The sequence below is a fragment of the Dermacentor andersoni genome, chromosome 3, assembly GCF_023375885.2.
Source record: "Dermacentor andersoni chromosome 3, qqDerAnde1_hic_scaffold, whole genome shotgun sequence".
Taxonomy (NCBI): domain Eukaryota; kingdom Metazoa; phylum Arthropoda; class Arachnida; order Ixodida; family Ixodidae; genus Dermacentor; species Dermacentor andersoni.
The window spans coordinates 54,679,252-54,705,189 of record NC_092816.1 but is presented as its reverse complement, the minus strand read 5'-3'; the positions used below and the strand labels follow the sequence as shown (position 1 = coordinate 54,705,189).

The 25,938-nt window shown below is 47.6% G+C and overlaps 2 protein-coding genes across 8 annotated transcripts in view; one reads left to right on the top strand and one right to left on the bottom strand.

The window, feature by feature from the left end:
• Positions 1-2,127: 2,127 nt before the first annotated feature.
• LOC126520816 (carbonic anhydrase 3-like) lies at positions 2,128-22,660 on the top strand. Its single transcript, XM_050169610.3, has 4 exons — positions 2,128-2,312; positions 4,303-4,392; positions 5,651-5,875; positions 19,223-22,660. The coding sequence occupies exons 1-4, from the start codon at positions 2,169-2,171 to the stop codon at positions 19,463-19,465; spliced, it is 702 nt and encodes a 233-aa protein (XP_050025567.2). The 5' UTR covers positions 2,128-2,168; the 3' UTR covers positions 19,466-22,660.
• A 101-nt stretch (positions 22,661-22,761) lies between these two features.
• LOC126520803 (NAD kinase-like) overlaps positions 22,762-25,938 on the bottom strand; it is a 167,891-nt gene continuing 164,714 nt past the window's right edge. For all 7 annotated transcript variants that reach the window (XM_055063338.1, XM_055063331.2, XM_055063348.1 and 4 more), the window contains exons 9-11: positions 24,949-25,106; positions 24,331-24,413; positions 22,762-23,078 (exon numbers count right to left, since the gene is read on the bottom strand). In XM_055063338.1, the coding sequence (XP_054919313.1) occupies positions 22,913-23,078; positions 24,331-24,413; positions 24,949-25,106 (407 nt within the window). In that variant the 3' untranslated portion in view covers positions 22,762-22,912. The remainder of the gene's footprint in view (positions 23,079-24,330; positions 24,414-24,948; positions 25,107-25,938) is intronic.

Sequence of the window (25,938 nt, the reverse complement as noted above, 5' to 3'; positions counted from 1 at the left end):
TCACTGGTGATATTAAGTATCTTGTTAAGGAGAAAATAAAACATCCCGTACATATAGCCACCCTGTTAGGCGATCATAGCAAAGAGTGGCGAATTCAGCGACATGGTAGAATCTGACATCCAGCCGATGGCAGACGAGGACACTTCACCACAAACGCCTTGTTGACAGCACCAGACGTGAAAGCTATAAGCAATGACGCCTCGCAATTACGCTGACAGCCAGCAGAATGTCGAACTAAAACAATTTTTTCTGTTTTGTTATAACTATGGATCGCAAAGAAAAAAAATGACAGTTGGAAATGCTTTGAACCAGCTTAAATTCGTTTGGATAACCTAAGTATAGTTACGGGAAAGCAGCAAAATTTCACCTTGTACATAAACTCCACAGTGCTGTTCAGTTGAAAAAATACAAAAAGAAAACATAAAGAAAAGGCCGCGAGCTATTCTTCAAGGCAAAACTAGTTGAATAATTCGCGCTGTGGAAGTGCACTTTAGAAGCAATATGTATAATTTCTCTCGCACCTACTCTAGTTTACATAATAGTGTGATCGAAACCATCCGCTTAACTAGAAACCGTTACTCTACTTATGCGATTATACGTAGGTCTCCCACCACAGAAACATATAGACGGTCATCCATTTCAATCGCCCACAATCTTATTAGAGACGACTGCCGTCAATACGGCCCTCGTGGGCCGGCAAGATTTGGCTGAATTATCCGAAAGGTCGAATTAACAAATGGCTACAAAATGAATGAACTAAAATCCCTTTGTTTTACTACTTGTAGTATGTAATGTACTTTCTGCTTATTGCCTGTTTTTACTAACGTATCTGTTTCTCAATGCGACACGTCGAAAACCTCACTAAAGTTGCTGCCAGCAAGGACACGCATATGCCCGTAAAGAAAACTGGACATGCTATCACAAGTCCCTTAAGTTGCCATCTTTTCTTTATATTTAAAGAGCACAAATTTCCCTTATTCAAGAGCGTTCTCTTTTTAATGCGAAGCATTTTTTTGGAATGTAAACCATTTACGTGGGCCGATCCCGAAAGCAGTGTAGTCTAACAGATCGTCTCAAGGTTATATTGCGCTCAGTTTTACACAGACGATATAAGTGAACGACGGGACGTGGACGGACGTAGCGTGGACGGACGTAGCGTGGAAGGACGGGACGTGGACGAACGTTGCGCTACGTCCGTCCACGTCCCGTCCTTCACTTATATCGTCTGTGTAAAACTGAGCGCAATATAACCATGAACGTTCACCAACTAGCCCCCTTCATTGCTTTACTAAAAGATCGTCTTAAGCAGTGACCTATAGGACTGTATTCGGAGCTCAGAGCTGTTATTAACCGCCCACATAGCGCTCAATGCGACCTTCAGACCCGGTAGAGCGTCGATGAAGCAATGTGCGAGCGTCATCCGCCCTCGGATTCTAGGCATAGCGCATCCGGGTTCTTCCATAAGCGCGCATTGACGTCAGCATATGTGACGCACATTGGGCTTGCTCTACCATAACTGGTGAATCCACCAGTGTAACCGCCAATGATGTCACCGGTCAAGACACGATCGGAACCACAATCAGTCAACCGATGGACATTGAGTAATTATGTCAAATGATGTGCGTATGGATAATTGCACATAATCTAAACATCTAAAACTGTACATAGTTATATCTAACAATGCAATGACATATAAACATTTCATCCGGATTAAGGAAGCCACCAACCTGAGGGCGACATACACAATACCGCCGGCTCTATCTTTTTTTTTACAAAGTTTACTTCATCATCTTCACAACCTGCTGTGTACGTTTCACTTCAGAAAATTGCCACGGTTCGTGAGTACCCTTCTACTATACCAAACAACAACGGAGCGTTATAGTTCAGCGGGTTTACGGGCCAGCGGGCCCGGCGAGCGAGCGGAGACTAGAGTTACTGTATATGCTACCAGTAACTGTAGCGGAGACGGCAGCGAAGTGCCGCACGAATGGAAGAGTTTAGACCCCAGCGTACCGCACATGCGCAGTAGCGTCTACGCTGGGACCTCTGAGATATAACTCTCTAATAAATTCGCGTTACGAGGCGCTGCAACTGAAGTTGTGGCTAAATGAATTGTCGGTCTACGGGCGTGTCTTACGCCGCGCGTTGCCGGCGGGTTCGCAGTCTACATGACCCTCATGGACGGGACGGTGAGCCTCTACGGTGGTCCGCTGGCAGTCCGCTACAACCTGTCCCGCGCAATCTTGCGGTTCGGACGTCCGACGGGGCCCGGCTCCGAGCATCGTATCGGCAAGGAGGAGTACGTCGCCGAGGTGCGCCGACTGAATTATGCACCTGCGGTTGTGCAACTTGTAATGGAAATAGTAATCCTAATGTTTAATTTTCGTTACAAGGTTGTGATGATGATTATTATTAATTTGTAATGATAATAATTACAGACTATGTTGCTTCCTTTCTGAAAATCTTTAATTCGTCGACATTTACCAGATAAGTCGATGGGTTCGAAATACGATAAGTACGTTTTGAGCCCAGGTCATGGGCAACGGTCAGGGCAATCAGGGGACACGTGAGGGGGCGAAGTCAGCTCCTTAGCGGAGCGTGAGAGGTGCTTATAGTGATGATTATTTCTAGTACTATTGCTATCTACATTGAAACGGGGAGCCGGAAAATAGTCCCCTTATATAGCCTGCTTCAGCTAATCAGGTTTCAGTGCGTCTGAGCCAGTGCAAAATGCTGCTCATATTTCCTTGACCTTCTCGTATATTCATTAAAACCTCCATCTGAGTATTGTACAGCTACTTATTTCTGTAACGACCGCGGCTCTGTAGATCCCTTCCTTGCTTTTCCACCGATAGTATAAATGTCTCTCGCTTATCTCTGGCGCTGACCAGTTAATGTTCCCACCGGCTTTGAGTTCATGCTCTTCTGGAAGGTGTACGTTCTGTAGCGTTCTTGCTGAATGAATATCATGGCGACGTGCTCCATCAAGATGTGCCCAGCTGCCTCCGGACTTTTGCTTCAGCAGACACTTGCTCCCGTACGGTTGCGAGTAATTGTTGCTGTATGTTTTTGTCCTCAGGCCGATCCTCAAACTGCAAATAACTGTCACTTGTGTTCTCGTACAGATTTTCTTCCCTGATTTCTTTCTTTCCGTATTTGTAACTTTTCATGGACACTTTTGCTTCCATATTTTGTATCCAATTTACCATATCTGTTTCTCTCCCTCTTTTTAATGACTCCTCGCTGTCTACTTACACCTTCAGTTACCCTGTACTTGGTTGCCAACCTTCTTGACCTCTTCCGCCATTTCATGTACACGCTTTCGAGGTGCAAATCTGTGTGATCTCCTGCCGCCCGCTTGTTTTTAATTTTTCTATGCCCTTAACACAAAATGTGAACAACGACAAAAGGAGAGGGTATTCTCGCTTCAGTCCTTGGTGAATTGCCACTATTTCTGCGCATTTCCGGCCTATCTACACAATGCGTACTACTCGGTTGTATATATCTGCCTGAGAAACTCTACGCGAAATCATCATATATGCCTTCATGCTTGAGAATATCCCGTTGCAGTTCTCTGTAAACGTCTATTTATAGCTATTAAAATATCTACACATTAGGGTAGTACAAATATATGATACCCTAAGAGCCTGCATGACTTGAACCTCATTCCGTTGATTCCCCCGATATACACGGTGTCCCAACTATCATGCACCAAGATTTAAAAATATGCGAATGCCACGTAGCTGGAGAGAATCAAAGTAAAGTTGTTTCAGATACTCAGAATATTATTTTTTTTGCATTCCGCCTAATTACATAATTAGTCTTAATTAGTTAATCAACTTCTCAAATATTATAATTAGATGAAAAGCGTCAATGCGAAAAATTTAGATAAAAATGAAGAACTCCTCACACAGCTTTCTGTTGTTCGATACGTGTTACACAAAAGTGTCCTTCCGATCGTGAAAGAATCCCGCGAATACACGCAATGTATCTCGAGCGTGTATGGAGGGGCTCTACTCGGAACCACCGTCGGTTGCGCTTCGCTTATCGAAGAGGCAGAACATATGTCGAGCAACCTCCTGAACAACAATTTGGAATGGCGGGGTGGGGGGAGGGGGGAGACGCGCTTTAAATCATGGATCCGGCACCCCAGACGAAGTGCGACGTAATGCCCACGCATTTTTATCTCGCATTTACTGCTATACGTCGCCACTGAATGTTGAACTGAACTGAACACGTGGTACCCGTGAACTTCATGAGCACGTGGTATGCGCGCATGCGCTTCTTCCTCCACTCATGCAGATGCAGCTTCTGTTTTCCTCGAAGAAGCCAACCACGACCAGCTGCCTGTACGAGAACTCCGGTGTCGCAATCGTGTCCGTCCTCTTCCGCGTGAGTATATGTGACCGCAGGTTGAGGCTTGGGTCTCGCCCAAGAAGGACCTCACAGTGATCAGAGCGCTTGCGCACATGTCCTGCCACAACGTGTGTTGTCATCGTCGCTATTTTGGCTGTGCTTGCATTCAAGCCATACCTCTATAGTCGAATGCGATTCTACCTGCATAGCGAATTTCGCAAGTAAAATATTACGCGCTCGCGCGCGAGCGTGTGTGCGCGGCGGTCGCATTTCTATGGTGGTGAAATACGAAAACACCCGTGTACTTAGATTTAGGTGCACGCTAAAGAACCACAGGTGGTCCATATTTCTGGAGTCCTACACTATGGCGTGTCTCATAATGAGATTGTGGTTTTGGCACGCAAAACCCCCCCTTTTTTTTTACATTGGAATGCCATGGAAGACTTTCAGACCTCCAAGAGATTCGGCAAGCTCGATATTCGGAGCGGTAACGCCTATCCCACACCACAGCTAACGCCTAAACTTTCGCGTTACCCACTCGTAACCGCCCTATGAGTTTTTATATCTACATTTCAATTAAACATGACAATTAACATCCCCTATGTTTCCTATGGTTTCGTTGTTCATCTTAATTCATTCAGTAAGAGTCCTTTTGTTTGTGACCTGCCTGGTTCCGTTATACCGTTCAGTGCAGCGAAAGCCCAGACAATTTTCACCGGCTAGTTCGCTCACTATACACAGATGGCGCTTGTGCGGAGTCTAGCCATTCATTGCCTCAGAATTGACCGCATCGCCTCCGCGGTGCTTCTATTCTCGGTTGCGGCATGCGTGTTCCCGTAGGGTTGAGATACATGAACATTGTGCTTATACGTGTGTCACTCTGGCACTTTCGATAGCGATCATACTTGATCGGGCTCGATAGCGGTCGAATCCGTTGTAAAAAGAGGCAGCGGAGGCCGGCAAGCTACGGACGGACGCATTACCACGTTATATATATATATATATATATATATATATATATATATATATATATATATATATATATATATATATATATCCGCTGCCTCTTTTTACAACGGATTCGACCGTTATCGAGCCCGAACAAGATTGATTGTGACACACGTATAAGTACAGTGTTCATGTATCACAACCCTACGGGAACACGCATGCCGCACGCCGCCATATATATATATGGCGGCAGCCACGGGAGTGAGGTGGAGAGGATCTATACACCTCACAAATCAAGCCCTAGAAGACGCTCTCCTCTGAACGATGTAGCTCGCGCGTTGTGCAGGAGGTGCCGGGCAGCGTGGCGGCCATTGAGCCCCTCGTGCAGAGCACGCGGCAGCTGCGCGGTGTGTGGGGCGCCCGGGTGCCGGTGCAGCTGCGGCTGAGCTCGCTCATGGCGCCGTACGCGCAGCACTACTACGCCTACTCGGGATCGCTCACCTTCCCGCCCTGCACGAGCAGCATACCGACGCTGGTGATGGCCAAGCCGGCCTCCATCGGAGAGGACCAGGTGAAGATTTCTTCGCAGCAGAATTGCTTCAGATCTGCGGAAGTCTTTATTGCGATAGCAATTATACGGATACTCGTGGCGTATTACCGCCGTCCTGCTGTACCGATATCGACGGCGCATGCGCGGCTCGCGCGCGGAGAGTAATTAGAGGGTTTCCAGAGATCGCGAAGTGCGTTTGGCTGCAAGAAAGCTTGGGAGACACTTAAGCTTCGCCTTTAAAGGCACACTAAAGGTTAATATGAAGTCAAGGTGGACTGTTGAAATACCATCCCAGAAACCTCGAAACGCTTGTTTCGTGCGAAGAAGAGACTTATTTTAAGAGAAAATGCGTTCTGAAGCGTCCGCGTATACCTCTAGCGCAGTTCAAATCACCCGCCCTCCGATCGAGGAGTATTGACGTCATGGTCTCATAGTGACGTTGCGCCATCGGTGAGTAAAACGGCTCCCGCAGACGGCGCTAGGCTTTTCTGCACAAAACGCGAACGCGCGGCCAGAAGAGCCAAGACAGAGCCGACAGCAGCGCGAAAGCGGAACTATGGTGGCTAGCGGAAGGGAAAGCGCACGACGATAAGCTGGTTCTTTATTTTATGACTCCAACTTCGACGCTCGTTGCAATGGATGACCCTGACAACGACACATTAGCTCGCGATGCTGGGCTCGAGTTCAGCGATTTAAGCACTGATGAACATGACCCGGTGTTGAGGGCTCGCGCTGCCAGCGTCGTTGCGTACTACTACGACGACGGCCTGCTTTGAAAGACCCTTCACGCGACTACAGGAAGTCGGCGTTGAACTCGTAATCCTCTGTAAGAAAGTGCAGCGAGCACACTACGTGATTTTTTCGGCTCTTTGCCAGCGCGCTGTGGCAGAGGTACGGCACTTAACCACTTCGAACGGAGAGGTTCACTCGTTGGCACACAGTGATAAGTAACGTTGGATTCGCCGCTGCAACTGCCCTTGGCCAAGTTCTGCGGACCGTTCGCGCATCCCACGACATCACATGGACGTGGCATTCTCGCTGCTTGTTCCAAATGCAAGTTTCGCGAGCCAGCAGGACAACCACAGCACGACGCGATAAAGAAACAACTGAAACTCCAAAGCGCGCGCGCGGCGCAAAGTCGAGCGCGCAGAGTCGAGCGAAAACGAAACCTTTCGATCACCCATACTACTCAAGGGTAACGTAAAATGTTATTTTTTCTTAGAATGGAATAGAAATAGATAAGTAGCATTTTCTTCCGTCTTATAATCTAATGAAATTCTCTTTTTAATACGAGTAGTTGAGTATAGTGACATAAATTATGATGAGGAGTGCTTTCGTCATCGGGCTAGTACCGGAATATCGCTGGGGGGTCTCAAATCGTGTCATGCATTTACCTCAATTTCTCGGTTACTAAAGCTCTGTTCGCGATTATATCGACGCCTTAGACGTTCTAGAGCATTGCTTTATGACTTTAACTTGACTTTCTGGTAACATTTAGTGTCCCTTTAAGAGTAGAACGCCCGATAGCATGCAAAGGTCCCCGACTACTTTTCACGCTTCCTGGAAACTGTAGTTTACGCAACCGTAATTTTATCGGGAAACGCTTGCGGCGAGTGCTATGCACGAAGGCGAGCTTTCCGGTTCTTTTTTTTTCTGTCCCTCTCACCGCGGTGCCCCCGCTGCCGCGGATGGACGGAGCGAGCGCCATTTATACTGGCGAACCGAGCGACGCGCGTCGCTCTGCGAGTCCATGCTGTTACAGCAGCTCGTCTAGAGGAGACTTAGAAGCTCGGCATGCTTATCGACGGCTGCATCTGGGAGTCCAGTAAGCGAACAAATGGAGAGAAAGAGAAAGGGAAGTGGATTGGGGAAGTCCAAGAACAGGGTTGTGGAATGCTCGTTCGTGTAAGAAATGACGCATAGGTAATTAGAGATCGCAGGGAGAGGCCTTCGTCCTGCAGTGGACATGAATAGGATGATGTTGTTGATGATGATGATGATAATGATGATGATGATGGGACAAGCTGGGCGCTTCCTCGGTGAAAGATTAAAAGAACGTAAATGCACATGGCAACAGCTCGTCCTATCAAGCAACCTCGCTGCGGAACGTCTGTTCCCGCATACCAAATGTCCCACTCTGCCGTCGCCCGCCCTAATGAAGATGCTTATAGGGAAATCGTGGAGGCTCCGAGTATAATGAAATGAGGCTGACACATGTGCAAGCGCACCTTGCATCTTGTTTACGGCACCCGAGATAGAGCTGACAAAAAAACGCCACGGTAACAAAAACTCGCTCGTTATTATGCAGCGCATGTGTGTGTCGTCTTCTCGTCCATGTCATTTCGCGCTGATGTTCATTCACTACAGTATGAATCAGAACCAAATAGCCCACCAGCAAGCCTTAGAAGAAATAATATACCTGGCGACAGTTAATCATATGTTGCATACGCCTTTGTATCAACGTGTACGTCCAGTTCCAGGTTCTCCGTAGTATTTTTGTCGTTTTTTCTAGCCTATGCATCCCACATGCTCAATTCAGTGCAGCCCATATTTGGGCTGCATCAACTGAGCATGTTGTTGGTAGATGCTTTCCGCCACATCGGCTAATTTTTGTGCTCGGCGCAAAGATTTAAATCTCGATCCCTGGCTACTTTTTGGCTACATTTGCCTTGTATCTGGGCGGACCTTCTAGCCAACTTTCGAAGATTGCAGGACAAAAAAAAATCATGAACGGGAGCGCTGGTTATAGTGAATAGATTAATAAAGCATTACACGTGTTCGGTCACTTTACAAGCGCACAATGAACCTATGTTTTCAGATATCGTGTTCCTGTGGTATGCTACATATCGCGATGTTGTCACCTCTGCTCAACCACAGCCAAATGATCTACTTCTTTCGTTTACCATCGCTCGTCTATAGTCTGTGCGCAATGTTCTCCAGCATTTGAAGGCAAAGCGAAAAAGCTTACGTCGGGTGCCTTTCTGATGATTGGATATTCAGTGGCTAAATAATCTGCTGCGGGAAGGCAGAACAATAATTGAAAAGCAGAAGAGCCACTTTGTCGTAATCACAGTATATTGCCAAGGGTGATCAATATCGTCTTTACCGCGGGGCACTGGGGGTCTAAACTGCGTAAAAGCGAATTGGCGTGACATTGGTGTCCTTGAACTCTAGATCTCGGAGACATGTTCAGTGAGAAGCTGATCGACCTCGTGCTGAAGAAGGTCAAAAGAGCGTTCTAAAGAGCTCTGCTTACAGTTCCTGAAGCAACTGAGAGTAAATCTGCAATTGAAACTGCCAAATGCTTTGTCGGTACTCCGTAGGTTGAACGCTATCAATCCAGAAACTAAAGAAAGCACAAAGAGCCGGGATGGTGCAATGGGACAGCCATATCATTTTTAAATACCGCCACTAATAAACGTTAGACCAGGCAAAAGAAGGGTCACCTTCTGGTTCGGAACACCGCTTACGAAAATAATTAGGTAGGACATATCCCGGATGTCTGTTTATGTAAGCTGTCTTAGTTTTGGAGAACGGTGCATTGAAACGCGACATATGGTATGTATAGAATGCGCACGTCTATATTTACAGATTACGACGTGTCGATGGTTTCGGGACGTTTGTGCTTGTTCCGCTGCTGTCTGGATGTACCGGGCGGGGGGGGGGGGGTGGGGGGGGGCGTTCACAAATGAGAGAAAAGGTCAACAAGGTCCTCTACAGTCTCTTTTATACCGTCTGATGACGTCAATAGCTCCTTTCTGATTGGCTAGTGGTTCAGAGTAGTACCTTTTCCTAGCTATTTGCGAAACGCAACTGCTCTTGCTATTGCCGAAAGGCGCCGTGCTGGCGATTTACGCGTTTTTAAATCACTTAATTGCTACTATGCGCATGCGTCATAAACCGCGCGAATAAACTAAGACCACCATGTAGCGCACAACTTTTATTCAAACGCCACGGTCAGCCGGGATTGATGAGATTTTCACGAGAGTTAAGCGTGCGGAAAGGGTGCTGGACGTGTCGTCCGAACTTGACGAATGCAAGAATGCGTGACGACAATTTGCAGCTGCGCAGGCGACAGCAGATGTTAGAAGAAACCGATATCAAAGTTCAAGAGTGATGTCAAGAAAACTTCGCTTTGTTGTCACGGGCGTATGCCCTTCATCCCACTTCGCGGAATGTTGCCCGAAAACTCCGTCTCTTTATTTGAAATGCCGAATGCGAGCGTGTTTTCTTGTGAATGTCTTTAACTAGTACGTAGCTTTGGAACAAGGTCAACCCGGACCCGTTAGCAATTATGCTTATCAATTCGGCCTTGCGATTCCAAGGAGCGCAACGCGTCGACAACATGCCTAGCTTCGTCGTGTCACAATGTGGCAGCATTTATGCACCATGACGATGTGCATTATAATTCTTGATTTTATACTTCTCGCATTTTAAAAAATGGTGCCGACAAATTTGTCTCAAAACTTAAGCAAAATGGTTACATTGGGCAACTCTTCACTTCAGTTTTGGTTTATTTTCTGGCGTACGAAAGGGCAAACGTGTCATTGGCAATAAACCAAGCGGTAGTCTGCGCCTAGTCGTCTGCATGTCTGGTGTGTCCTTCCGCGTTAGTAGTTCATACATCGGAAAATGAATGAACACCAACTATCCGAATTCCAGCTTTACTTAAGCAGCTTCATCACGTCACATTCGATAAAGGAGAGTTATCCTCCTTATTGTCTCTCAGCTCGCGCATGCGCAGTCAACGTGGAGCCCTCTGGAGATTTGTTCTGGTGTCATGCAGCTGACGCGGCAAAGACTAGTTTGTGTTTGAGAGCTGTTTTTTGAAGTAAAAGAAAAGCAACTTTTATCACATGAAATTCGGTAGGGGGTTATTGTCAAGGGGGCTTTCTTTAACCGCCTTGGCTACTGTCCTCCTTCAACTTCTTTCAGTTCACGCATGCGCAGCCACTACGGATCCTTCGTGTCATGTGAGATCCGGGAAAAAAATTGAGTTGTCCTTCTTTCTCGACTTCTGTCAGCTCGCGCATGCGCAGCGACTACAACGTCCTCGAGGGGCAATGTTCTAGTCGTCATTGCTTGTTGGACCCATTTCGAGCTAGAGCGACGAGAGTTCGAGATCCGAGCACGACGCTCCCTTTTCTTCCTTCTGACAGACGACGTGCTTATGTCGAGCGGTTCCTGTTTTGCTTGTGTTGACGGCAGCCAGCGTAGTGCGTACGACCTTCTCTTCCGATACGCTTGGACCGAAAACCGCTCGTCTTGCATGAGACATATCTTACCAGACTGCTCGCCGAATGACTGCATTATGGCGAGCTACTGAAACGCCAAGCAAGTCGTGCGGGCCGAGTTGCTGTCAGCGATCCAGGCCCGGCGTCGTGCCGCGATTCGAAGAGCGTGTCGAATTACGGACACTACCACCCTTGAGCGGCGTCGGTCTACGAACGGCTGTGACGTGACCATGAACCGAGGTACAGCGCCCAGTTCCAACGCCCACTGACGACGGTCGTCCTTACGCATTCCCGACGGTGGGAACCGTGCCGTTGCCGACTCCACGCATTGGCAAGACTGAAGGCGACCAACGTCCAGGAGCGAAGGTAAAGCCGGTATCGCGTACGTTTTAAGCACAGCACGGAGTTATTTCGTCTGCGAAAGGAGCCAAGACTGTCTCAAAGCAAGTATACCGTATTCTCCAACATTTCCAGTGGAGTTCAAACTACCGAAGCGGCAAAGTAAAGTTGCGGTGCGGCTACTCGTTCGAGTCGTGGGCCGATAACGAGAAGTCGGTCAAATTGCTAGCCGCAGTACGTAAGCCAATAATTTATGCCAAACCACGAGCAAGAAAGCAGATTCCCAAGCATCAAGTATGAAAGGTAGGCGCAAATTGATACTGGATGGTATTCAAAACACTTCACACGGAATGCACAGCATGCGCGCTCCAGAGACAAGCGGTGAATTATGTGATAACGCAGCTAGAGAACAGCAGAGGAAGTGCACTCCCACCGTGGTCATTGAGCAGCATGCATCAAATACTCAGTTTAGAAGACCTGAGACACGACTGATGCGAAGGAAACAGAATCAAAATAAAACTGACATTTCAGGACAGGAGGGTGACGCTGCGGGCCAGGATACCGCCTCAAGAGACCAGCAAGTACCACTAGTGTTTGAAATGCACGTAACCGCAACTTTAACCAAAACGCCAGCTGGGAAAGGCACCCGTGCTGGAATTCCTGAATCAAAGGTTACACGAGGCGTCAGAACGCGCACCAATGCTACACAGAGAAAATTGGCACGGTCCGAAGCGTGCGGTACGAGCGATTGCGGAAATGCTCTTGAACAGAATGACACCCAAGAAGCTGACTCTTCAGAGCTGGACGCCGCGCGGAACAAAGAGAGCACCGGAAGACAGAAGCCGTCAGAGACAGGCGCTCAGTGTGCGTTAAAAATGGCCCGTTGTAAACAACCCAAAGCCACCGCAAGAGCGGGGCCAAGCGCAAGTCGACCCCGTGGCTCTGATTCGTCAGACCACGATTCAAAGCCAACGGCAGGACGCACGAAGGCACTGCCAGTAAGCGCAGTTGGGAGAGCGGCTCGCAATCGGCATCGCCGAGCCGACGCACCGACAGTTCCCACGCCAGATAACAAGGTAGCGTGCGACGACATGTACCAGTGCGAAGGTTTGGCTACCGGAGCCATACCAGATCATATCTTCCAACGCTTGGAACGGCTTTCCGACATTGTGATCCCGAGAATGATGACGCCGCCGCTAAACTCCCCACACTTCAGTCCTGGAAGGGCTCAGTATAAGCGCGGAGTTAAGTCTTCCCGTGTTTTATGTCAAAAAACGTGAAGTGCCTTGACGCGAAGAAAGCGCTCATAGGCCTCTAGAAGCTTGAACAAATTTTAAAGCAAAACAGGCTGAAAGAAAGCTGTCAATATGTCAGTAATGAGGACGATGACAGAGGATGAAAGGCGCTTTGATGAAGAACCTTTTGTTTTGTTATGATGGCTGGAAGACACGACATTTTATGTAATTATTGAATCCCTAGTGAAAAAAATGTGCCTGTTGTGACATGAGGGCATAACAGTAGTGTTTGAACCATGTCCTTGTTTTAGCACGAAACACTTTTAGCTCCCGTTGTCGGCGACCTTCAAGAGAGTTTGAGCCAAAATCTAGAGCCTTTATCCGGGAACTCAAGACGAGGACGAAATGAGAACATCCGGGCATCTTTGTGAGAACAAAACGAGATCATCCGAACAACCAGTCAAAGCTCAAGAAAATGCGGTCTCTGGCCCCCAACCCTTCGTGCAGGAACGCATTACATACGTCAGTTACTGCCCATGGAAGTTACAAATAAATTGCTTGCGATTTCTTCCTAATGTTTGTTCACAATTGCACTCAAGCTTGTAGTGTGCTGAAGTTTAATTTGTCATTTCCAATAGCGAACTTGAAAAGGCAGATTCAGAGCACCATACGTTTGATTGTCATCTTTTGGCGCTGAGACAGGATTGCCTGTGCTCTCTTCAACGCCAGCGGTCCGCTAGATCCGCGGCGCGGGTTTTGCGCCGCCTCGAGAGATGGCGCCACGCTGCGTGAACAAGCCGGCAGCGGCCGGCGCGCCGCGGATGTTTGTTTGGCCGAGACGAGATGCGCAATGAAATTCATTTCAAAACAGGTTCACTTCAGCTCGGTAAGCTTTCAGGCCTGCGTCGCATCGTTGCCGCATGTCTTCTGCATCGTTCATTTCAATGAGGTCGCCGTCACAAATGCTTAAAGGGAAGCTGAATAGTTTTCCAGAAATAATGAGTGAAGAGCTGTACGTAATGGCTTTCAACCCTACGAATTCGAATATCGCATCGAAATTGAGCGAAAGAAAGCGCAAACAGATTTTATTTCGACGAAAAGCGCAGCAGCAGACTCGGACCGCACGTGCGCCTCGTTTCCGCACTGTGATTGGGCGGGCGCCTCGTGACGTCAACATTGGTGTTCGTCCGGACCGGCCGCTGCCGCCACACATGAAGCAGGTGCAAGGTGGTTCGGCGCTGTGGTTTGGTGAGACGGTAATGGTAAATTTCGAGAGCTTGCGTTTCTCTGAGGAGTTCGGCGTTGCTCCCTACATGTATACGTAGCCGGCCTCTCCAAGAAGCAAATGATGCTGGTAGCAAGCAGTACTTTCGCCGCGAACGAAATCGAAATGTTAGCATCTCCCCGTGTTAGAAACGTTCATTGGTGGGTATGTTGTTTGCAAAGCTGTATTCAGCGATCCAGTGAGTTCGTTTCCGGGCAAACAACTGTACTGTTATGTTCCTGCATGCCTGCTCGTGGAACGAAAGGCGGGATGCGATCGTCGGCGTTTGTGCGCTGCCCCAAAGCTGTCGGCATTCTACACAGACGGTTTACATGCGGGAAAAGTTTTCCGGCTCTTGTAGCACGTGTAGTGGCCTTCATAAGCGCGCCATCCGCGCGCTAATCGTAACCGGAGCCGTAAAGGCGGCGAATTCCGTCGGCTACGTGAGACAGCCGCTTTCTCTCTGTGCGTGAGGGGGAGCGCAGCGTCCTGGCGTGCGCCGGCTTTCAAACACATGAAAATTTGCACTTGCACTGCATTATGGTAGCTGCATGTTGGCTGTTTCACAACACACGTCCGAATAGAAAATTAACGGCGGTTTGCGACCAAACCTCCATCAAGGGTGGGAGATGAACATGTACCTTCCGTTTAGCGTGCTAACACGAAGGAGCTAGCAATAAATGAAAATCCAGGTTTGGACGAGTTCGTGTATTGATAAGGTCTTCCAAGACCAGTTACCATCTGTCCGCCCGCACCGGTTCCCGCCTTTCTGCGTTCGTTGCCCCAACCTTTTCGCGCTGCGTTTAGAAAGCTAGCAGAAAGTCGTACTCTCACTCATTCACGCCTTTTCGATAAACTCTGGTAGTAATCGTCTTCACGGAAGTGGTTAGAGCACAGCACTGTTGTTCTTGAGCGCTTGAAATTCGATTCACAGCAGCCTCCCACTTAGCTGCAAGCTTCTTGTCTTGCGGGGACTAATGGAACATCGTCGCGGCCGCTGGTGTTCGTGCAACCATAGGCTGCACAGAACGCCGGCATGATTGGCCCACCACTTCAATTGATGCTGCGCACGTCAACTACCACTCCTATATACACACAAACAAAGGAATGCAGGCTCGAGCGAGGCAGATTATGACGGCACGCACGCAGAAACAAGCGTGGTCAGGCACGGTCGCGGAGACTGCGAAGGAGCGGAACACCAGTGCTGACGTCACTACGCCGCAGTTTCCGGTCTCCACTCGCATCTTCAGCAGCAGCGCGCGGCGTTCGACGTGGGGCTGAGCGTCAGCGCAATTTTAACCGGCGATTACGCCGTTCCTAAGTGAAAAATTCCGCCAAAAATTTTATGTGCACGGTTTATAAGGTTCCCGCATCCGTACATGAGAGTCTTACTGAATTCGACAGACTCTTCAGCTTCCCCTTAAGCCGAGCAATGCAGCGTAATGAAAGGAGAGGTATAGGAAGCGTTTGCCGGAAACCGAGCAGGAGACTACTAGAGTGTGGCGACAACGCCAGGATGATGCGACCGTTCACGAAGGTGACAACACCCCGCGGACCGTGGCCACATACATACCTAAGGCCGCCTATTTGCAGCCGTCCAGTTCGACGCGCCAAGAAGAAAAGGTAGCGGCAGACGCTGAGCTCACTGCACTGTTGGAAGAAAAGCGGTTGAAGGCGGCGGCACCACACGGCAGCAAAAGACGCCATGTGGACCGCAGTGCACAGTATGGCGTGGCGTAGTGCGGTGTGGTGTGGTAGGGTGTGCCGTTGCGAACATGTACTACAAGGTTGTGGCTAGTACCATCTCTAACCAATCTGCTTTGCCGGTAGCCATTTCATGTTTACATCTATTCTGATTACGGGAGAGCCAGCAGTTTATTTATCCGCGTACAGGTTTACCTTTATACACTTCACTAATTGCGGATTACTGTTCTCTGAATTTATTTGTCGACCCGCCGTGGTTGCTCAGTGGCTATGGGGTTAGGCTGCTGAGCACGAGGTCGCGGGATCGAATCCCGGCCACGGCGGCCGCATTTCGATGGAAGCGAAATGCAAGAACACCCGTGCACTTAGATTTAGGTTCACGTTAAAGAACCCCAGGTGGTAGAAATTTCCGGAGCCCTCCACTACGGTTTGCCTCATAATCAGAAAGTGGTTTTGGCACGTAAAACCTCGTATTTTTTTAAAATTTATTTGTGTTCAGCTTAGCACAATGTATGTTCAATGTACTCTGTCAGCAGATATGTGCTAGTGAACTTATTGAAGCGGATACCTGCCGTGCAACCGCATGATATGTGCAGGCCTATGGATTGCTTAGAACAAGGCAGTCAGCTGGCACACACTCAAACTGGTGAAAAAAAAAGGGGAGGGGGTGAGGTTACAAGCGCACTGTATACCAATGGACTCGCGAAAATTGAATGCCACATTCGTACTACGTCTGCTGTGATCTTGCACACCGAAACGAGACACCTTGTCAAAAATTTCAGGTACGGTTACTCAATGTTACGCAAGACATTTTACGAGTTGTAGAACATTTCAAATGCAATAAACGAAATAGTGGATGTAGCTTTCGACCGCATTTGCGTGAACCTTTCTATCTTTCGCCATTTCTGTCATATTGCCGAATTTAATGCATTATCTATGGTGTCACTGGATAAACGTTTTTTTCTTTTTTTGACGACGGTGATGATTTAATGGCATCCGCTTTGAAACGGGCCGGTGACAAATAGTCTCCTAGCCTGCTTGATTTTAATCAGGTATGCTATACATGTTTCTTATCTAGCATTTTTGTACACCTCTCCTTAATCTATTTTTTTCCCTTAAAGATCTACCTTGTGTCGCTAGCTATGACAGAGATCCGGTCGTATCAATACCTTCCCTGCTGATTTTCCACCAGTACTCTAAATGCCTCTTGCTTATCTCGACTGCTGACCGGTTGATTCTTCCATCCACTTTAAACCCAAGCGCTTCTGGAAGGAGTACGTTACCTGCGGTTCTCACTCGGTGAATCTCTTCGCATTCCATTAAGGATGTCCTGGGTGGTCTGCGGATTTTCGCTGCAGCGTACACATGCCTCATCTATTTCCGAATATTTGCTCCGGTATGTTTTTGTCCTTAAAGGGACACTAAAGGGGAAAATGATCTCTTCTGCATCAGTAAATTACCGTTCTACAACACCAAAAACACCACTCATACAACGATAAGACGTTTGGTAAGCCAGAAAAAGCGCAAGAACGAAATACGGGTGGCGACGCCTACTTGATTCCCGCACCTGGGGGCTGTGACGTCTTGGATTTTGATGGCATCTTCTAGAGCTTACTAATTATATATAGCGGTACAGATTGGCTACATTGTGTTCTAAAGGAACCAAATATTAAGCATGGCAAGTTTCGGGAACCTTTATTCAGCCATCGCGGCCCAAATGCGAAAACATACTTTGGAATCCCTGACGTCACGCTGACGTACCGGCGCTGGGGTTTTGGCGCGAAATTCAAATACTGATACTTGGACCTTCATTTTCTCATCTAATAATCAAACTATTTTTTTTAAATCACTGCCTGCAGGGTTCTCAAACAATGCTCCATTAGTATAAACTGATTTATTGTTTCGCTTTAGTGTCCCTTTAAGCAACCATAGCGAGCCTCAAATAGTAAGGCGCTGCCCCCTGTGTTAGTGAAGAGATTTTCCCGTCTAATTTCTTTCTTCTCATTCTTGTAATTCTCCATAGTCGTTTTTGTTTCTATTCTTTGCATCCAATTAACCGTCTCTGATTCTCTCACTTTCTTTCTGATGACTCCTGGTTGTCTGTTTACAGTTTCAATTACACTGCACTTGGTTGCCAACTTCCTTGGCCTCTTTCTCCATTCTGTGTCCGCGCTTTTCAACTACAGATGCTCGTGCACTTAAGCTGCCCATTTATTTTCATCCATGTTCCCGAGTCTTTCTTCAAACCTGATTTTGCTCTGTACTTCTCCGATGTCAAAAGAGGCACAACCCCTTCTCTGCTGACAGCGCCATCTCGGGGCGAACCCGTTGCGGAGCGCGGCGAATGGGACGGCCGGAGCTAAACCTGCGCGCGCACGATCTCTGAGGCAGATGATTGGTCGAACACTTACTAGAAGAGTCTGTTGCTAGGTCTTTTGGTACATACTTTTAGAAACGATGGAACCCAAACTTTAAGACGCAAACACCAGGCGAAAAGTAGACAGGCACTAAACATGGTCACAGTCAATGTGTTAGTGTACCCTCGTTATCGCTGTCGAAGAAAGAGATCGCTTATTTTGAAAAAAAAAAAAAAATGTGGTTACTAGATGTCAGTTTGGGTTTTGTTGATAGTCACGTGGCATGTATGACGCATGCGCGCTCTGGCTGCCCTGTGAACTTCTGTGTCGTTGTTTTCATTAAACTCGTTGCTTGTCCCAGCGCGTGTCGGTCTACTTCTCTCCTGGTGTTTGCGTCTTAAAGCCTGGGTTCCGTCGTTTCTAAAGCTGTTACAAGATGTCGCTAGCAGCGCTGCTGCTGGCGTCTTCCGCTGCGCGCCTACGCTGTACACCTCCGATGCGATAAAGCTATTGCACGATTCTCCGAAATTTTGAAAAGGAACCCATTGTACTTCAGTTTCCAATCGGGGTATTCGACTCGGTGAATTAAAGCGCCTGACCTATTCGTATATTGAACTGTGGCCGAATGTAACTGGAACCTGCATGCCACAGGCGTCCGTTGCAAGACCTTTTACTTCTCCGTAATCCACAAGCTGTCCGTTTGGATGGCCCTACAATAGCTCGGCGTGCAGAAACAAATAAGCTTTCATTTTACTTTGCATTTCCTCCACATGTTTCTCTCATACATTTAGAAGCAGGCAGATGTTCCGTATTCGTTTCGAGAGTTTCGCTATTTGAACAACTCGAAATTTATAAGTGTGCTGTCGTAATACGAGAGAGAACGTCGCATTTAAATTCTTTTAAAGCCGAGATTATACGTGTGATATGTGAATCCGAATCGGACGTCTGCCAACAGTAAAACGCTGCTTTCGCTTTGAACATTGTTTCATTGAGCACTTTCATGTGTGGCGTGCATGGGTGTTTAGTCGCAGTACAGCGTCTCACGAAGGAAGTTTGGGTGTTCCCTTTCATATTACTGGAGGGGGTGTAGATCAGCGTGCAAATGTTGCACAGAATTAGCGCAACCTAAATGAGCAGATTTCTCATTGATTTTGCCATGAACGCGTATCGTATACAAGGTTTGTTCCATGCGATGGTCTACGTAAACTATACACGGTAGATGCTTTGCGCCGCAGCTGGACACCCTGCGGAAGAACATGTTCGTGTCGCTCAACTACTGCGTCTACCACATGGCCGGTCAGCTGAGGCCCACCTTCGAATCGCAGAACCGGGACGTGTACCGCTCGTTCAAGTACTTCGGCAGCAGCGGCGTCAGCCATGCCGAAGCACCGCCGACGGCAGCGTTGCTGGCGCTGCTACTGCCAAGCCTAACGTTGACGACTATGGCGCCGTTGCCCACCACGTGGAGCATGCGCTAAGAGACTACGGCGCTGTTATACCCGACATGTGGAGCACGAACTCGCACAGTTCCGGATATCTAGTTAGCTTTAAATCGAACGACGACAGCTCCTGCCGTATATGATTCCGGAAGTCATTCCACAATGCGTGTATGGTTTGTGGCCCCATATTGCTTTGAATAATAGCCTTCCTGTCATTTCAATGTTCACGCGGAAGCAATTCGACCCTTGGACTCGCTGCAACATCGGTGGTTTATTTCAAGCTACATCCCACTGCACACGTTCAATTTTCTACGCTTCGTATCTGATTTATCGAAGAGTGGGATTCCTGCGCGGCTTCGCATCACAGGGTGCATTGAATAGTGATCTGCAGCGGGGGTGAAACTGCACGCGTAACGATGCGAGTGACGCAGTATTTATACAGAGTCCATTGTTTTTGGTACAACTCAAAGCACTACGGTACTGTGTCTTGTCACAATATTTCGACCACGATTCTACTGTCGTTTCGTTGTTCCCTATATACTCAATACCGTGAGCAGTCCATCATGGTACGAACATTTGGCGCCGTCACATGTATCACTATACAAGAGCAGTGCCCGAATTATAAAATAATTTACGCCCCTAAATACGGTGTAAATCGGTCACAAAAGCTCACCTGGGTGCCAGCGTAAGTTATAGACCGTTTTGTGTGCAAGGGTGTATACAGACCGATTTACACCTTTATTCACCTTTAAAGATGTAAATTATATTGGAGCGCACAAAGCTGCTGACGCAGCTATTTTAAAACCCCGGCCAAAAGCACCGCTGCAGTCGCAGTTCTTGGACAATTCATGCTCCGTAGTGCTAATCACGAGCGCTGCCATGTATAGTCACGTTAAAATAAAGCTAATAAAACAGTTTCTCAGGTTAATGGTACGACAACTTTACGCACGGAATGGACGGCACCGTTTCGAAAAGCAGTGATGTCTTGCTTTATTTACATGGCACTTCGTTCTTCAACCTTCGCGATGCATGTGTTGAGGTGTGAGGTACGAGCTAGAACTTTACCAGCTTTTTAAATGGGAACGTTGGAGTGGCGGTTATATTGGCAGATTATTATTTCAAAACTACGTTTGCCCTTTTTTTGACGGCGAGAAGTTCAACATTAAAGGAAAAAATGAAAGATATTTTTTTTTCGAATTATTTTACCGTGCACCCAAAGCACGATTTATTGGGGCATCAGATTTCTAGGCAAATTTTTGTATATTTTTGTAGCCTCGCCTGTAAGTCGTTTTCTTTTTTTTTTTCCTTTTTAACGCAGCGTAATATTTTTTCGTTGTTAATGAGCTGCGCTGTGCAGGTGCTGTTCGAAACGTGCGATATGCATAAAGGGGGTGCTATCGTCCAAATTTCACAGTGCTGTTGACACACCACTTCCGTTTCCCTATCATATTTGGCACAATAGAGAACTGCAATCCCACAATATAACTTAATTTTACGCTTCTATTTAGCGTCTTTTGTAGTTCGTGTCTGTGAAATGCATTACAAAGCCGTGTCCGCCGAAGACAAAAAGAGTAATTGTGGCTCGAGTATCTGAGCAATTGGTATCCTAGAATGAATGCGTTATGTGACTGCGCACCTGCATAATCCAGGATCTTCTGGATGAAATACAGTGTCCTGTGGCCCATAATCTTAGTGCTATTGAAGCACGGAATCTTGATTGGACCAATAGCACTCGTGGTCGGTCGATTTCATCCTGTGTTGAAGCTATGTGGTGAAATTTATACGGAGCTGTTAGCTCGGCTTTCCCCATGATTGACAATGCGTTAAAGGTTATTTTATTTCTGATGCAAAACGCGTGAGGTGCTGTCTCTCGCGTTTCGATGTTCGCGGAGCTGTATATCCGCAATGAAGAAGAAGCGTTTCTTCACGTGAGGTTGGACGACGGCTTCGCACCAAGGTCAATGTAATGCGACAAAGCAGTATCCTTTTTTTTTTTTTTTGTTTAGGAGACGAAATCGCCATATATCAGTTGAAAGGCGGCACAGTACTCACATTCGACGTTGACGAAGACTACAAGGCGACGTAACTTATAGATTGTAACCACACGATGTTTTACTAAAGTATGTTCCTCTTGCTCCGAGTGAGACGGCTCAGACTGTGTTCACGTTTCAACAATTGAGGATAAAAGTACAAAAATAAGATGTTACTGTAGAGCAGACAGCATTTTGACCATTGACAGGCTTTTCAACTCGCGCTAGCTATATATCCAAGACAGCCAGCATAGGCATCCGCGCGGCGCAGTGAGCTAGAGCAAGGACCTGGCCTGCCTGCTCAAGCTCTCGAAGCCTAACAGCCTTTCTGTACTTAGAACCAATACAACAGAAGCGGTCCTGTTTTCTTTCATACAATGCTGCTATATAACACCAACAGGCGTCCGATCCTCCTTGCGTTCGACCAGTGGTAGCGGCACAATAATAACGAGTGGAGCGCAAGGACGCCAGAAGACAGCGTTTTTAGCTCAAGGTTATGATTTGTATATTTGTATACTGTCGCACTATATTGCACCGCTTGCTTTCTATATCGTTCCGCAAATGTGCAAATTGCACCGTGCGAACATAATAACCGCAGCGACAGAGTGGCAGCGCAATTAATCCTAAAACGTGACATAGCAATTTAGAAGCTCTATAGCTCTGCGAAATTGGCAATACATCCCACGATCCATGGCGTGCTACTCTGGACACTCAATTTTGCCATCCTGTCAACTCTGACTCGTATAGTGCCATCTATGCGATCTTTGATCGGATGAAAGAACAAAGATGGCGGAATTCGCGCGTATCGCAACCGCAGAGCCCTCTTTTCGGTAGATCAATTTTAAATGCATTTCACTTTCAGCAAGAGTTGATTGGTTACCTTAAAGCTAGGTGAAACGAATCTGACGAAACGATCGAATGGCACGGCTGCCATCAACGGTTCTTTTCACATCGCATAGTTTGGTTAGACCGGTAGGTTGCCCGTCGCTGCAGTGCGTTATCGTGGTGGACGTTACGTCACGCAAAAGTTGAGGTATCCCTTTAGGTGATGGATCAAGAATACGGCATGAATTACCATATTGACGCAATGTTAAGTGCCGCACCGAGACGCTCGTACAATACAACACTTTAGCACACAGTTGTAGACGCTGTCTTGTTTGCACGTGCGCAGGTGGTCTGCCGCGCACGTAGCTACGTCTCCGGGGTCAGGAGTCGCGGTTGCTAAAAAAACGCCTCCTGCTAAAACGCTCCCTTCGCTGAACCCGGTGCCAAAACAACTTTGACGGTAAACAACGACTCGGGACGATCGCGATCAAACTTCCTTCATGAAAATTGTATACAGAGCAGAAACACGGCAAGGATAACACTTAAAATAAAACGGGAGGGAGTGAGGGGAGATGTGAAGGACAACGTCGTGGGGACTCCCTCGAGGCGCGTTTAACGGAAAGGTCGCGCGTTATTTGGAGTCCGTGACCGCCTCGACGTCGACGCTTTCGGTGAGCTGACGCTGCTTCTTTCGCATGTTCCAGTGCAGGCACTCGGCGAGGCTGTCGAACCAGTCCGATATCTGGTCCTGGTCGCAGATCGAAGGCACCGGGTAGATGGACGTCGTCACCTTCAGGCTGCGTCATAGACAGAGAGGGGTCCCAGTGCTTCGATTAGCTACTGCTCGCGCATTTGTTTTATGTGTATCCGAACAGTTATACATTTAGTAAATATGAGCTTAGATGAGTCAACAGAAACAACGGATACCAACGGACGCAGAGTACAAAGGCATTCGAGCGCTTAGCATTTAACGCACACCAGTATAAAATCCAGTTGGTCAAATCTAAACCTAAGCGCTCTACTACGATGCCCTTTCTGCTTACCCCCCCCTCCCCTTCTCCTCAATAAGCGACAAAGGTACACTATTGAGCATAGACACTCCGTGGACTTTAGACAGTGTACATTCGGAGGACTATGTTGAGAAATCCCTGAACAGCAGAAGCCTACGAAATGAATTTCGTCTGTTTATCGTCTGTCAGTGGCAAACAATTTATATCGCCGTCAATGAACTTCGCCTGGCAGCGAGTTCCGTTTCAAGGAAATAAATAGAATAAATGTTGTGTCTGTCTGCCACAATTATTACGCACAGCTCTATGTATCCGTCCAAGGATACGCATATGGGTAGAAAAAAATTATTAAACGGCGTTCCCCAGCCTTACACAAAGCGCGAATTTTTCAGGCCATATATGGTGGAGTTGCGTTACAAGAACAAGGTACACTGATTGCAATGACGTCGCACCCTTCTTTTTTTGTCCAAATTAACTTGCGCGTTACGCCGAGAGAAAAAAAAAGTATGAGCAGTGGGACGACAACCTAATTGAAACATGCTATCGGCAAGACCATCCGCACGAAATGTCGAAAGCTGTGCAGGAAGATATCGTGGTTCGCAAAGCTGCGATTATTCAAAAACATAAACTGAATACGTAGCACGCAGAGACCTAAAATGATACTCAAGCATGTAACAAACTGTTGCTTAAATCGTACAGAACTGGGCCAGTGGGTCCGTTGGTACTGCGTTATGACTGAAGCACAAATACACAAACGACAAAGTGACAATTAAAGCACGCTGCGGTGCCACATTCTTTAATTTTGTCGTTGGGTGTTTGCGGTTTAGCCATAACATGTCGTGTAAAGTGGCAGCACCGATCAGCTGTATTTGCTGTTCTTCTTTCCTATAGCCATGCTCGCGGATAAGCCTTTACAGAAGCAGCGTCGGCGAGCTACCAAAGGTCCATTAGCGCACTCTCTAGCAGATGCATGAATTTCACCATGATTTCAATGCGCTTCTATTGTTACGTGAGCTTCGCAAGCCCGGGCAAGTGGACTCACCTTTCTCCATGTTGAAGCTCCTGACGCAGACGACCGTCGAAGGAGGCCCATACCGAACTTCGGGCTTCGGGCGATACCATTATCTGCGCAGAAAGGGGTGCAGGGAAAGAAGGATAAGGGGGGCACAGTCTGTATACCTGCAGCGCTTGGTGCGAGAAACAGCCGTGGCGGTGAACGGAACGCGGTGAGTTTGCAGAATACCGAAACACTCACAGCCTCACGTCTGCCAGAGCGCACAGAGCTATAACCACGTTCTACCAATCTTATTGTGCAAAGGCGCGGGCAATGAGATTGCAATCATTAATACATTAGTGGCGTCATTTTTCTTTCTTTTTCCTCCTAACTGCAAGAATAACAGCGCAACAACGAGCTTGTAAGGCCTATAGTGGTTGAAGAAAGCGTCACAATACGGCGCTATTGCATCTTTTCGACTCGGCATGCTACATAGCGCTGTGCCACTGCCGTGCACGGACGTCCCCTGTGTTCCGGAATCCCGTGAAGTGCATGACACCCGTTTACGGACACCACAAAATTGTCCACGACAGACTGAAACGTCCGTGCCGTTATCGCGCAATGGAGCACAGGCGTCGCGCGGTGGGCCCGCGTGTGTGTCCTCACCTTGAGCTCCACGCCGGCCGGCACGACGATGGAGCGGAAGGAGAGAGAGTGCGGGCAGATGGGCGTCACCATGATGGCCGGCACGCTGGGGTGGATCATCGAGGCGCCCGCCGCCACCGCGTACGCCGTTGAACCCGTGGGCGTGGACACGATCAGACCTGCGCGGGTCGGAGGGGACAACCAGTGAACCCACGAGTCAGTGAGCCTCAATCGCTCAACCGACTACAGTAAGTCACCAATCAGTCAGCTGGCTATATGCAATCAATCAATCAATCAATCAATCAATCAATCAATCAATCAATCAATCAATCAATCAATCAATCAATCAATCAATCAATCAATCAATCAATCAATCAATCAATCAATCAATCAATCAATCAATCAATCAATCAAGTCAGTGACAAATTTACCTCTCGACTAAATACCCGTAGTCGGTCAGTAATCAATCAATCAATCAATCAATCAATCAATCAATCAATCATTCGGTCGGTCGGTCGGTTCAGTGCTAATATTAGCGCAAAAATAGCTGGATCCATTGCCGACGGCCAACCACCAGACCGGTACATGGACTGCCTATATAGAACGTACGCACTACCATAAGTAAAGTAAACCACGTAATAAACGTGTGTTTACGGACTAAGCACCACAGCAAATTGATTGCACACCTGGTAGGAGGCAACGTAGAATACATCCAACCATTTGATATCTTTCGTCAACAAAGCACATATACAAGTCTGGAGAGCCTGTAGCAGCTCTGCTGTGAAATGCTGAGCGTTGATTTGTTGGAGCTTTTTGCGTTGTGATGCAGTGATAGTACCTTCTCCCCCCCCCCCCCCCCCCCGACCCTCCCCTTTTCTTTTCTAAAATTAACTTATCTGCCTTTCTCTGGGTATCCTTGCTCATGGGGCCCGTGTTAAACAAACGAAGCCGCTATCCAATGATCACACACGTGAGCGATCTGACGTGGTACGGTCATCAATATACACTGAC

Bases quoted from the DNA above. Each gene is read 5' to 3' on its own strand.
- LOC126520816 (XM_050169610.3), top strand. From the start codon at position 2,169: ATGACCCTCATGGACGGGACGGTGAGCCTCTACGGTGGTCCGCTGGCA. The intron at 4,393-5,650 runs GTGAGTATATGT...CGCGTTGTGCAG, and splicing joins TCGTGTCCGTCCTCTTCCGC to GAGGTGCCGGGCAGCGTGGC. The intron at 5,876-19,222 runs GTGAAGATTTCT...TTTGCGCCGCAG, and splicing joins CCTCCATCGGAGAGGACCAG to CTGGACACCCTGCGGAAGAA.